General features: G+C 35.8%; 1 protein-coding gene and 1 pseudogene across 1 annotated transcript in view; one reads left to right on the top strand and one right to left on the bottom strand.

Annotated features, from left to right (window-relative positions):
• LOC114025756 (elongator complex protein 1-like) overlaps positions 1 to 12,891 on the top strand; it is a 67,870-nt gene that overhangs the window by 52,553 nt on the left and 2,426 nt on the right. The window contains exons 29-35 of the mRNA XM_027839247.1: positions 2,984 to 3,045; positions 5,797 to 5,859; positions 6,270 to 6,330; positions 7,377 to 7,490; positions 7,797 to 7,905; positions 9,277 to 9,404; positions 9,953 to 10,107. Coding sequence (XP_027695048.1) covers positions 2,984 to 3,045; positions 5,797 to 5,859; positions 6,270 to 6,330; positions 7,377 to 7,490; positions 7,797 to 7,905; positions 9,277 to 9,404; positions 9,953 to 10,107 — 692 coding nt within the window. The remainder of the gene's footprint in view (positions 1 to 2,983; positions 3,046 to 5,796; positions 5,860 to 6,269; positions 6,331 to 7,376; positions 7,491 to 7,796; positions 7,906 to 9,276; positions 9,405 to 9,952; positions 10,108 to 12,891) is intronic.
• On the bottom strand, positions 11,105 to 11,767 carry LOC114025757 (annotated as a pseudogene).

The following is a 12,891-nucleotide window of genomic DNA, read 5'->3' as shown; positions in this document are numbered from 1 at the left end:
CAAATTCTTTTATTAAGGGGATTTGTTTTATGAAGTTTGGATTCAGTCAAAGGGCTGCATTTGAGGACCTAGAGGGCCACATCTGGCTTTGAGGCCGCAGGTTCCCCACCCTACTCCTTCTGCTCCAGTTTTCTGCTTCTGTTTTATTCAACTAGAGCCATAAAGGCCATCTTACCTGTGTGCTAGGTTAAAACAGCCCCACGTAACCAGAAGTCAATATGCCACAGCTAGCTTTTTCCTAGGTATGGGAAATTTTTTTTCACATGCGGCAAGAAGATGGAATTTTTAGCCATGTAGGGATATAGGTAGGAAGATATTTCATAAGTTTTCTAAAAATGTTTTGCATGTCTGCGCTGCTGAGTGATTGAGAGGTATTTCCTGCAGACTTTGTTCTCCACACTTTGAGCATTTTCTCATTCTTCATGAATGTTGGATTTCTTTTGTCCAGATTCTCTATCCTTTGTTCATTTTCTCTTCTGTGTATTTTTAATTAGGCTCTGAAATTGATCCAAGTATTGTTTTTTATATTCCTTTCTTTGCTTTTTCTCCCATTGTTGGTAGATAGAAATAATCTTAATCTAAACTCATGCTTCAGGTTAATATCTCAATCCAGATAAACTGCAAAATTTAACTTGGTTCTCTGTTTTGCCACTTAGCTCTTTTCCTGCTGAAACAATAGATAAATACTGTGCTACAAAGCGGGGAAAGCTCTAATGTGTTTATGTTTGCATAATAAATACTTTAAGTGCAGCTCATTTTCTGATCCATGGTACAATATATAAAAACTTTTTTCTTCAGAAAATGTTATGTTGATCTGTTGAAATATAAAATTTCTTCTATCTTTTTGTTCCGTTGATTCAATGTGTCTCTCTGTTTAAGGAGTCAGTAAATTAGGTTGCCCTTAATCAAATTAGCTAGCTTTAAAATTTGTGTTTTTCTCATTTCTCTTCAGATTTGCTATTTTTTTTAATACTATACAGAAAATTGTCCTTAGTTTCATAGGACCTTGATAAAATACCATTCTAAAGAGGCATTTATCTGTGCACTCTGATAACTCTTAACTTCAGGTGATTGGGGATTAAAATATCTTTTTTCCAACATTAAAGTGGTATAAACTAAATACTATTAAAGTTTACTGGAGGGGTTTCTAAAAGGTTTTTCATGACAAATCATCAATTAGTAACATCCTTTTCTTTTTTTAATTTTTTCAAATTAATTTATTTTTAGTTTTCAACATTCACTTCCATAAGCTTTTGAGTTTTAAATTTTCCCCCTCCCTCTCTGCTTCCCTCCTCAAAACATATAGACCCTATATATGTATTCCTATTAAACATATTTTCACATTAGTCATGTTGTAAAGAAGAATTAGAACCAATAGGATGAACCACAAGAAAGAAGAAACAAAACAAAACAGAAGAAGGAAAAAAAAGATCAAATAGTATGTTTCAATCTGCATTCAAACTCCATAGTTCTTTCTCTGGATGTGGATAGCATTTTCCATCAGGAGACTTGGATCCTTGCGTTGCTGAGAAGAGCTAAGTCTATCAAAGTTAGTCATCGCACAACGTGGCTGTTTTTGTGTACAACATTCTCCTGGTTCTACTCACTTCACTCAGCATCAGTCCATACAGTTCTTTCTAGGTTTTTCTGAAGTCCACCTGCTCATCATTTTTTATAGCACAGTAGTATGATACATTCATGTATCATAACTTGTTCAGCCATTCCCCAATTGATGGGCATCCCCTCAATTTCCAATTCTTTCATACCACTGAAAGAGCTGCTATAAATATTTTTGAACATGTAGGTACTTTTCCCATTTTTATGATCTCTTTGGAATACAGCCCTAGAAATGGTATTACTGGGTCAAAGGGTATGCACATTTTTATAGCCCTTTGAGCATAGTTCCAAATTGCTGTCCAAAATGGTTGGATCAGTTCACAACTCCACCAGCAATGCATTAATGTTCTAATTTTCCCACATCTCCAACATTTATCATTTTCCTGTTTTGCCATGTTAGCCAATCTGATAGGTGTGATGTGGTACCACAGATTTGTTTTGATTTGCATTTCTCTAATCAATAGGGATTTAGAAATTTTTCCATATGACTATAGATAGCTTTAATTTCTTCATCTGAAAACTGCCTATTCATATCCTTTGACCATTTGTCAACTAGGGAATGACTTGTATTCTTATAAATTTGGTTCAGTTCTCTATATATTTTAGAAATGAGGCCCTTATCAGAGACACTGGTTATAAAAATTCTTTCCCAATTTTCTGTTTCCCTCCTAATCTTGGTTGCATTGGCTTTGTTTGTGCAAAAACTTTTCAATTTAATGTAATCAAAATTATCCATTTTGCATTTCATAATGTTCTCTGTCTCTTGTTTGGTCATAAATTCTTCTGTTCTCCATAAATCTGACAGGTAAACTATTCCTTCCTCTCCCAGTTTGCTTATAGTATCAGCCTTTTTATCGTGTACCCATTTTGACTTTATGTTGGTATATGGTATAAGATTTTGGTCTATGCCTAGTTTCTGCCGTACTATTTCCAGTTTTCCCGGCAGTTTTTGTCAGATAGTGAATTCTTATCACAGAAGCTGAGGTCTTTGGATTTATCAAATAGTAGATTACTATAGTCATTGACTACTGTGTCTTGCATACCTAACCTATCCCACTGATCCACCACTCTGTTTCTTAGCCAGTACCAGGTAGTTTTGATGATTGCTGCTTTATAATACAATTTAAGATCAGGTGCAGCTAGGCCACCTTCCCTAGCTTTTCTTTTCATATCCCTTGATATTCTGGACCTTTTTTTCTTTCAGATGAATCTTGTTATTATTTTTTCTAGTTCTATAAAATAATTTTTTGCTAGTTTGATTGATATGGCACTGAATAAATAAATAAATTTAGGTGGAATTGTCATTTTTATTATATTAGCTCAGCCTCCCCATGAGCAACTGATGAATAACATCCTTTTCTTACAGGAAAACTAGCAGAGCAGAGGAAACACAGTGATGCAGCCCTAGTTTTGGAGCAGTATGCTGAGGTAAAACCTCTTTTCTTTCCTTCATGTTAACTTCCTTCACCAGTCTGTACCAGTCCTAGTCAACAAAGTGAAAAATTAGTATGTCCCAATTTGTAAAGTTAGTAAACCTCTTCTTTTGGGGGGATGTGTAGTAGCACTTCTCTTCAATATGCTAAACATGAAAGACTTGATATTTGGAAACCCAAAAATTTAGTATAATTTCTCTACATTATTGAAAATACTTCATAGGAGTTGTTAGAGCAAAGGTCTGCTTTGAAAAATGCACTAATACCTTATTTGTTTGCTAAAGAGTATCATTTTTACTTCTTTAGTAGTTGTGCTTTTAATAATCCCTTATTGACTAGGAAATAAGGGAGAGTAAATTGATATACAGGTCAGTTGTGAGAATAAATTGTTATATAGGTAAATAGTGCCCCAAATACATGATTTCACCACAAATCTCAAACTAATTCATTGGGTTGTTCCTCTCTACCTGCTTGTGTTGTCATTTCGTCATGCAGTTTTGTGTAATCCTAAATTTCCAGTAATACACAGACCAGATCAGGAGAGAAAATTGAATATACCAACTGCAAAGAGTCTCCTGTAATCTCTTTCTGACCAGCAGTCTGACTTCTTTACCAACTTTAGGCTGAGAGCTCTAGAAACCGCTATCACTAATTCTTTCAAGGCCCACCGCTGGTGCTGCCATCTGGCCTGCTCTCTGGGCTGGCTCCTACCCCAGTGACACAGACCTCTTCCCACCTCCTAAGTTATGTTAGGCTAGGAAAATGTCTCACTCTTACCTTTATTGACTCTAACACTCCAGAATTTGATTTGAGGCATTATTTTAAAGTTGTTTGGAAGGAATGATGGGAGAGTTTGACTAATTTGCTGCCTTTACTCTGCCATCTTGGCTCCACCCAAGAAAAACTTTAAAAAATCAATTCAGCCAAAGCAACCAACATAACCTTGTCTGACAACACATGCAATATTCCATATCCATTGACCCCACCTCTGCAAAGAAGGGAGGGAGGTATAGTTTCTTAATTCTTTGGAGTCAAGCTCGATCATTATAATTAGTGTTGACTTACATGAATTGAATGTTGGAAGTCTGCTAGGATGATGGTAGGGGAGAAGGTAGTGAGGAGGATTAAATGTCAGTAACTAAAGTCATTGGGAATGGTGGGAGATCATAAATTGAGAGGTAGATCAGTGGAATACACTAGACAAGGAAGAAGCTGAAATAGTGGAACTCAGTAACCCAGTGTTCAGTAAACCCCAAAATATAAATTACCCAGGAAAGAATTCCCTATTTCATAAAAACTTAGGGGAATACTGGAAAGCAGTCTGACAGAAATTAGCCTTAGACTGCCTCTTATACCATATTCCACAATTCAAAATGAATAAATAACCTTAATATTATCATATTATGGTCATACTATAAAAAAAAAATTAGAAGAGACAGATTATATACCTTTCACAGGTGTAGGCAGATGTATTCTCAAAAATAATTAGAAATAAGAGATAATTACAAAAGATACTATACATAGAGATTTTAATTACATAAAATTGAAAAAGTTTTACACAAAGAAAATTAATGTGTCTAAGTTAAGAAGGAGAGTGGTCCAATGAGGAAAAATCTTTGTGTCAAATTTCTCAGATAAGGATTTGGTATCCAAAATATATAGACAACTTAGATACATGTAGATAGATAGATATATCTGTATCAGGTATCCCAAAAGTCTTAGTGGAGTTTTCATCTTTAATAGCTTTGTGCCCTCTTCCTTAAACTTTAATAGCTTAAAACATCACTAAGACTTTTGGGAAACCCTGTATATATAAGATCAAAAGCCATCCCACAATAGATATTTGGGGGGGGGAGCTGAAAGGGAATACTGAGTCATTTTAGCAATGTAAAAACAAAAGATATCAGTAAGAAACTGTTTTTTAAAAAGAAAATAATAGATGAGCGTGCTGGTGGTCAGATGATAGACAAAAAAGATGGGAAAAACTTCTTATAAATGAATAGTATGGCCTTAAAAAGAGGGGAGGGTGTTGATCTAGTGTAGAACCATGGTTTAAGTTTACATAAATATGCTTCATATAGCTCTTTTTTCTGGAAGGCATCCATAATTTTGAGGTATACCTATAACATGTCAGATTAGCTGAAAAAGTAGGAAAAGAACATAGGACTTAGAATCAGAAAATCTAGATTCAAATCCTTCCTCTGCCATGGAACTAGATATGCAACTTTGAGGATGATCTTCCCCCTCCCTGGACCTCCTCAAGCTGAAATGAGGACGTCCTCAAATGAAAAGACTAGGTCATCTTTACAGCCTCATCTAATTCTAACATTTTGTGATTCTAGCTTCCAAAGATCAGTACAATTATTAGGATATCATGGGTATATGTGATTTGGATTTCAGAAGTGTGAATTAAATCAATGTGAGCCAGTGGATGATCTGGAAGTGGAACATAATACTTTGCTTCCTAATGCCATATGCTGACTCCCAATTCAGTGTTCTTTGTGCCCTCTTCTTTTTATCAGCAGGTACACATTAAGGAACAGAAAACAATTTAAATACTACTTAAGATAATAAAAGTAGTCAGAACCCTAGTATATGTTGTTCTTTAAATGGGTATAGAGGCTGATCTGGCTTGATTATAGAATTTTGCCAGTTTCTTAATTTCACTTATTTTAACATTTTTGAAAACTGTTGAATGTTGAGGATTGTGCATAAGTGATTACCTTGCCTTTTATTTTCATCTCAGGACTATGAAGAAGCTGTACTATTGCTGTTAGAAGGAGCTAATTGGGAAGAAGCATTAAGACTGGTAAGAGCATTTTCAGACTGTTGTTTTGATGGATATTGAGTTGATGTAGTGAAAATGGAAAGAAAGTCACCTGAAGTCTTTCATTGGCTGATGGCAAGTAGTGAGCTCATGCTCTTAGTTTGAGGGTTGGAGGAAATATATTTAGATAAGGCTCATATTTTTTGTTCTTTCATTATAAATATGGAAATGAGCTTAGCCCTAATGTAATATATATTTATATTTGGTCTGAAATTAGTAAGCTTTACTTTTCTTAGCTTTTATTGAACCCAGTACTCCAAGCTGTCATTTAGTAATTCACTGGGAAGGATGTTCAGTTTCTAAAATTAGCTATTCCTAAAGAACATTTATTTATCATTAGTGGAGGCCTGTTCACTTTGTTCCTATTATTATTGTTGAGTTTTTGCTTTTAGGTTTACAAATACAACAGACTTGACATCATAGAGACAAATATTAAACCTTCCATTTTAGAAGGTGAGTATTTCGTTTTGTTAAATGGGGACTCATGCTTTACAATGCCTCATTTGAAACAGAGAGGGAGAGACTGAGAGGTCCTGACCATTTTCTTTTCCAGTGTTGTCACACTGGAGAATGAAGCTAGGCAGCACAGCAGATAAAGCACTGGACTTTGAGTCAGGAAGACCCAAGTTCAAGTTCAAATCTGTCCTCAGATGCTTACTAGCTGTGTGACCCTGGGCAAATCACTTAACCCTGTTTGCCTCCTCACAGGGTTGTTATTATGAGAATACAATGAGTTAATATTTGTAAAGTGCTGGGCCAACCTTAAAGTACTATACAGAATGTTTCAAAAGTCTTAGTGTAGTTTTAAGCTATTAGAGCTTAAAGCCATTATTATGTATGCCCGTCTTATAAATCTGATGGCTATTTTTCAATCCCTGTCCTCCTTGACTTCTTTGCATCATTTAGCCTTGTTGGCCCTCCTTGAAGTCTTCTCCTTCCTTGATTTTTTTTTTTTTAGTGAGGCAGTTGGGGTTAAGTGACTTGCCCAGAGTCACCTAGCTAGGAAGTATTATGCATCTGAGGTCGAATTTGAACTCGGGTCCTCCTCACTTAGGGCTGGTGCTCTATCCACTGCACCACCTGGCTGCCCCTACCTTCCTTGATTTTTAAGATATCATACTCTTTAGTTCTCCCACTTTAATGCCTCATTCTTCTGCTCCTTTTGCTGATTTCTCCTCTTGATGCCCTAAGAAAAGTTTTCTCACCAAGATTTGGTCAGGTGATAAAATTAACTCTTTATTTTAATTTCTATATTGACTTTATGCTTTATTAACCATAATGCTGCCTCACAGACTGGAGGTTGGAGTCTCACTTTTCTTTTTTATCCCTACTAAATTGTAAGATAGATATTATATTGGCTAGTGAGAATTTTGCTATCTTGGTTAGAAAACTTTTGAGACCCTTGTTCTTCCTGGGTTTGTTTTTTTTTTTTTATTTTTACTTGTGCCTCTTTGCCTTTAAAACCATTCCAAAACTTTTTTTTCCATCTTACCACTCAGCCCAAAAAAACTACGTGGTATTTATGGACTCTCAGACAGCCATTTTCACCCGCCATAGAAAGCGTTTACTGGTGGTTCGAGAGTTAAAGGAACAAGCACAGCAAGGGAATCTAGGTATGTGCTAAATGATTTAATTCGCATAAGAGTGAGGCACTTCATGGTAATATCAGAAAAATAACTTTAGTTATAGTGAATCTTAGATGGTCTTGTTTAACTTTAAAGTCAACTTTTGTGGCTTTGACTTATTTTCAAATTGTGTATTTTTCCATTTCCTGTCAAGTTTACTGTAGTCATCTTAAATTAAATTAAATTTAAATGTTAAATTAAAATGTTTGGAAGAGAAACTCAGAAGTGAATGAGTGTGTTTGTATGTCTTTAACTATGAATAAAAAAATTTTGTTTATCCCTCTTCTATTACAGATGATGACATGCCAAATGGCCAGGAGTCAGACCTCTTCTCGGAAACTAGCAGTATGAGTGGGAGTGACATGAGTGGCAGATACTCTCATAGTAACTCCAGGATATCTTCGTGTGTATACTGATTATTAAACAACTTACTGTACTGTATTCTTAGCGCTGTGGTCTTCATACTATAAAATGCAAGTGTTTGGTATTTCTAGGACAGAGGTTGCAGCATGCAGTAGTGGAAAGAACCCTGATTTTAGAAGCAGAGAGCCTGGTTCTGCCATTAATTTGCTGCTGGCCTTGGGCAAGTCGCCCATTGCTTCTAGACCTCAGTTTCCTTGTCTGTAAAATAAGATGTTAGGACTAAATGGTATTTAAACTCAATCTGAATAATAATGTGAACTCATTAAGGCAGCTAGGTCTCCTCATACCATATCATCAGTTACTGTCTTGGGATTTCATTTCCTATTAGTTTTTTTCCCCTATATTTAATTGTTTGAAGATAATTTTTTTTGGTGGAGGGAAAAAAGCAAAAATGTAGTTAAGTTAATTCTGCCTTTTTTTCATCTCTCCTGTTATTGATGTCTACCCAAAGATCACTACTTTCCTCTCCCAGGACAGATTAAAAAGCCCTTTAAAAAGTCTTTAGCATTCATTTCAAGCTTCTGTTGGATAAATTAATTCTAATAGTATTTTATGGGAGCTTCATTCGTTTACATTCATCCACGGTTACCTGACCAGTTTGCTTAGTCAATAAATTCTTCTGTGTTCAGAAACTAAAGAAACTGTGTTCCTTTAGTCACTTCTCCCTTGTGGGCCATATTGGAATCATTTTTGTTTGTCTCATCAGAAATTCTTTCTTAAGAGCATCCCATCCCTTTTAAACTAACTTCCCTTGTAGAATCGTAGACCTCAAAATAGGGCCTACCTTTTTTGTGAAATCTGCTCGCCCTGAGCCTAGGATTTGGATTGGACTGTGCCTAATAGCCTCCTTTTATCTATTACAGGTGATATGATCACGTAGCTACTTCTACCCCTAAAGGTTCATCATTTCTAGTTTCAGAACTCCTGATGTGTTTTTGTGTGTGTTCTGTGTATGTTTGTTTGATATTGCCAGCCTAGCTAAATCTGCACATTTGTTCTGTGTCTAAACACAAAGGGATTCTGACTTTACGCTACCTGGAGAGAAGGCAGCAAGGTGCACAGGACATGAGTTTGAATTTGCCCTGCCACATACTCCTTGTGTAATTTTGGGCAAGTCATTAAACTTTTCTTGGCCTCAATTTCGTCATCCCAATGAAGAATCTGAACTAGGTGACTTTAAGGTCTCTTCCAATTCTAAATCTTTAACTCCAAATTTAAGTCTTCTTTAGGCAATTGCTTCTTTAATAGTAGGTCTCAGTCATTTATGGATTGGTCACTACCATCCCACTCAGGTTCTCTGATTCTCCCATGAGAAGTTCTCCTTTTTAAAACTAATTCTCAAATCTAATAGGAGATCTTCCAAGAATCGTCGAAAAGCAGAAAGAAAGAAACACAGCCTGAAAGAGGGGAGTCCACTCGAAGACCTAGCTCTTTTGGAAGCCCTGGGTGAAGTGGTAAACAACATTGAAAAACTGAAAGGTATGTTCTTGATGCTCATGTGCCAAATATGTTGGTTCATGTAGAAACTACTCCTTAGGAGGAAAGCGCTTAGTTTTTTGGACAGACTTACTGACTGACAAGAAATTAGTAATGGGCATAATGTACTAGTCATAAGAAACAGGAGGCATTAAACAAAGAAGGAGTCATGTCTGATGCTGTCATGAAATGGTCCTGCCTTTGGAGTTAACATAGTTCATAAGAAATAAATAAATAATAAAGACTTCACCCTGGATTCCCACAATGAGCAATCAAACCTAAATTCTTAAACACCACTACCGAATTAAAGGAAACCAGTGGAAAGGTAGAGTAACCCACAGTATGACTGTTTTCCATAAAGCAGAACCACTGAACACTGCAGTTTGTTGTTTGGAGGAAAGGGATATGTAAGGATTACAGCTGTAGTGTATGATATTATCCATATTCCTTTTGGAAAAAAAAGCCTATGACCCCTTCAGCATTATTAAAGGGATGAGGATACAGTTGCTTATTCTTAGGCCTTGATGACGTCTCAAATTTATTCTCCCTAGATGAGGTTTATCAGCTTTTAAAAGTACTCTTTCTCTTTGAGTATGATGAACAAGCAAGAGAGTTGCAGAAGATGTTTGAGGATACTCTGCAGCTGATGGAAAGTTCACTCCCAGAAATTTGGACCCCCTCCCGCCAGCAGAATCCAGCTATTCCTGTAAGTTTTCACTAACTTGATTCTCAGAGATTACATAATTCATATATTGCATTGCTTTGGTTTTTTTTTTTAATGTTAATACTATTTATTTAGTTTGGAGAACATTTTAGCATTCTAAACATACAAAAAAAGTCAACAAAATGTTTCAAATATTAGGTACAGAATATGTTTTAACTTCCATTGCTGCATTGTCCCTTTAGTTTTCTAAAAAAGTTCCCATTTTTAAAATGACAGCATTTAACAACCACAACCAAAAAACCATTATTCTTGCCAGCTGGAACCCTACCCCCTTGCCACATGTAAGAATGGCAGCAGACTGCTATTTCACTATATACAAAATGACAACTTTAAGCTAGATGGACAATCATCGTATAAAGCTACTCTAACAGTGCATACTTTGGGCCATGGCACTTAATGAAAGATCCAAATTAATTTTCCCTTTCTAAGGTGTCATAATTCCAAATATTTATGAGAAGAATTTGTCTAGTACATATAAACACACATACACCCACACATATATATGTATATATAAACGCATATATATATACACACATATGTATGTATATATGGTATATGTATACTTACATGTAGATTTATATGGGTATGTGGAGATATGTACATACCCCCTCCCCTCCAGATATACAGAGAGAGTATAAATTTACAACCTGGGATTTCTAACTAATAACCATAATTGCCACACACAAAAGCCTGTAACTTTTTAAAATGTTTTGTTATAGCAACAGCAAAGTGCACAGAGAGAGGAAAACACTAAATTTCCTTTTCATTTTAAAAATGTTTGGAAATATGTACAACTTTGATACAGTTTCACGGTGCACGTAACACTTTTTATATCCATGAGAGATAAACCAGGCAAACTGTCTAGAGCACCTGTTTCCAATTTCAAAAGTTAAATGCTACAAATGCAGTAGACACTGTATCAATAAAGGTGTTTTAGTGTTTCCCCAACTCTATGGTATTTAAGACAAATAATATAGTTTTATTCATCATCATCTTCCTCATCTTCTTCCTCTTCCTCCTCCTCTACTTTTTTCCGGAATGCTTTAGCTGTTCCCTTTGCACTGTCAAACTTTCCTTTGGACTTATAATCAGCAACATCCTTTTCATACTTTTCCTTCAGTTTTGCTGCCTTATTGTTATATCGCTGCTTTTCACTATCACTCAGATTATTCCACCTCTCACCAAGTTTTTTTGCTACATCCCCAATGGATATCCCAGGGTTTGTAGATTTTATCTTGGGGCAAAATTCTGAACAGAATAGGAAGAAACCAGACAGGGGCCTTTTGGGAGCATTAGGATCCTTTTCTTTTTCCCTCCTTTAGCTGGTCCATAATCCTTCATCTCCCTGTCATACCGCAACTTATCAGCCTTTGCCATTTCATCAAACTTGAATTTTTCCTTCCCAGACATATTCTTTCATCTTTCTGAACACTCCTTTGAAAGTTCTGCAGAATTGACAGGAACTTCAGGATTTTTTTTATTATGTTCCTCCCAACATGTTTGTACAAAGAAGCCATAAGCAGACAGTTTGTCTTTTGGGTTCTTTGGGTCACCTTTAGCCATCTCTAGTGTGTAACTGTATTGTTCGCTAGTCTGTGTAACGCGTTGTGCACAACGAGAGACTCCATTGCTTTGTTTTTAAACTTCCATTTTATAAGTAAGGGAACTTATGGTTTGGTTCTTTTCATTGAGTTACCAAAAATAAATTTCCTTGGATTTTTTTTTTTTTTGATTGGTAAACTGACTGGTAAACAACATAAAAATTCAAGAAAATTTAGTTAAGTCAACTCAATAAAAAGGGACAGAATAATGAATTCCCTCACCTATAAAAGGAAGGTTTAAAAATGAACAAAAATGGGATGCATGAACACTGTAATCCCTGAGACTTAAGAACTTTCTGGTTTTCTAATCATTTTGACATATTTTACTTCATTTGATCTTCACATATATACCTTTTGAGGTAGTAAGGTAAGTACCTTACAAATTAGAAAACTGAGCCTGAAAAAAAAAGGTTAAATGATTTGCCAGGAACACATAATGAGTCTTTTATTTTTATTACAAATTTGATGGATATCATCCAGAATATTTCCAAGAAGGAAAAGAAAAAGAAGATTGTATGTAAGTCCAATACTGATCATAGCATTTCACAGACTTGCAGAATTTGAGAGTTGGAAGGGTCCACCTTGTCTCACTCTTACCAAAAGAAGTCCTCACCATAAGCATACCTGATGTGTGATCATCCAGTCCCAGCTTGAAGACCTCCAAGGAAGAGGAACTTACCAACTTTAGAGGCAGCCCATTCTGCCTTTGAACAGTTCTTAAATTATTAGGAAGCTTTTCCTGACATTAAGGTAGAATTTGTCTCTTTGCAACTTCCACCCATTGTCCTTTGGAGCTCAACAGAATAAGTCTAATGCTTCTTCCACATGACAGCCCTTTAGATTTTCTAACAGTTATCACATGCTCCCTGAGTCTTTTTCAGGCTAAAGTTCTCTAGTTCCTTTAATATAGGGGGTCCCAAAAATCTTAGTGCAGTTTTAAGCTAAACTTAGCTTACCGCTAAACTTAAAACTGTACTAAGACTTTTGGGACCCTCTGTAGACAGTATTCTACTTATCAGTGTACTTCAGCTGTAGGGCCCAGAACTGAACCCAGTATTCCAGATGAGGTCTGAAGGCCTCTTGACTTTAGATGCCTTTTAGTGTTGTTTTATTTACATTATTTTTAGTTGTTGGTATGTATTCTCTTGGTTTTCCTTTCTTCATG

This window comes from Vombatus ursinus, unplaced genomic scaffold (assembly GCF_900497805.2).
Source record: "Vombatus ursinus unplaced genomic scaffold, bare-nosed wombat genome assembly UNPS02014832.1, whole genome shotgun sequence".
Classification (NCBI taxonomy): Eukaryota; Metazoa; Chordata; class Mammalia; order Diprotodontia; family Vombatidae; genus Vombatus; species Vombatus ursinus.
Note: the sequence above shows the minus strand (reverse complement) of the source record. Positions and strands in the feature narration are given on the sequence as shown.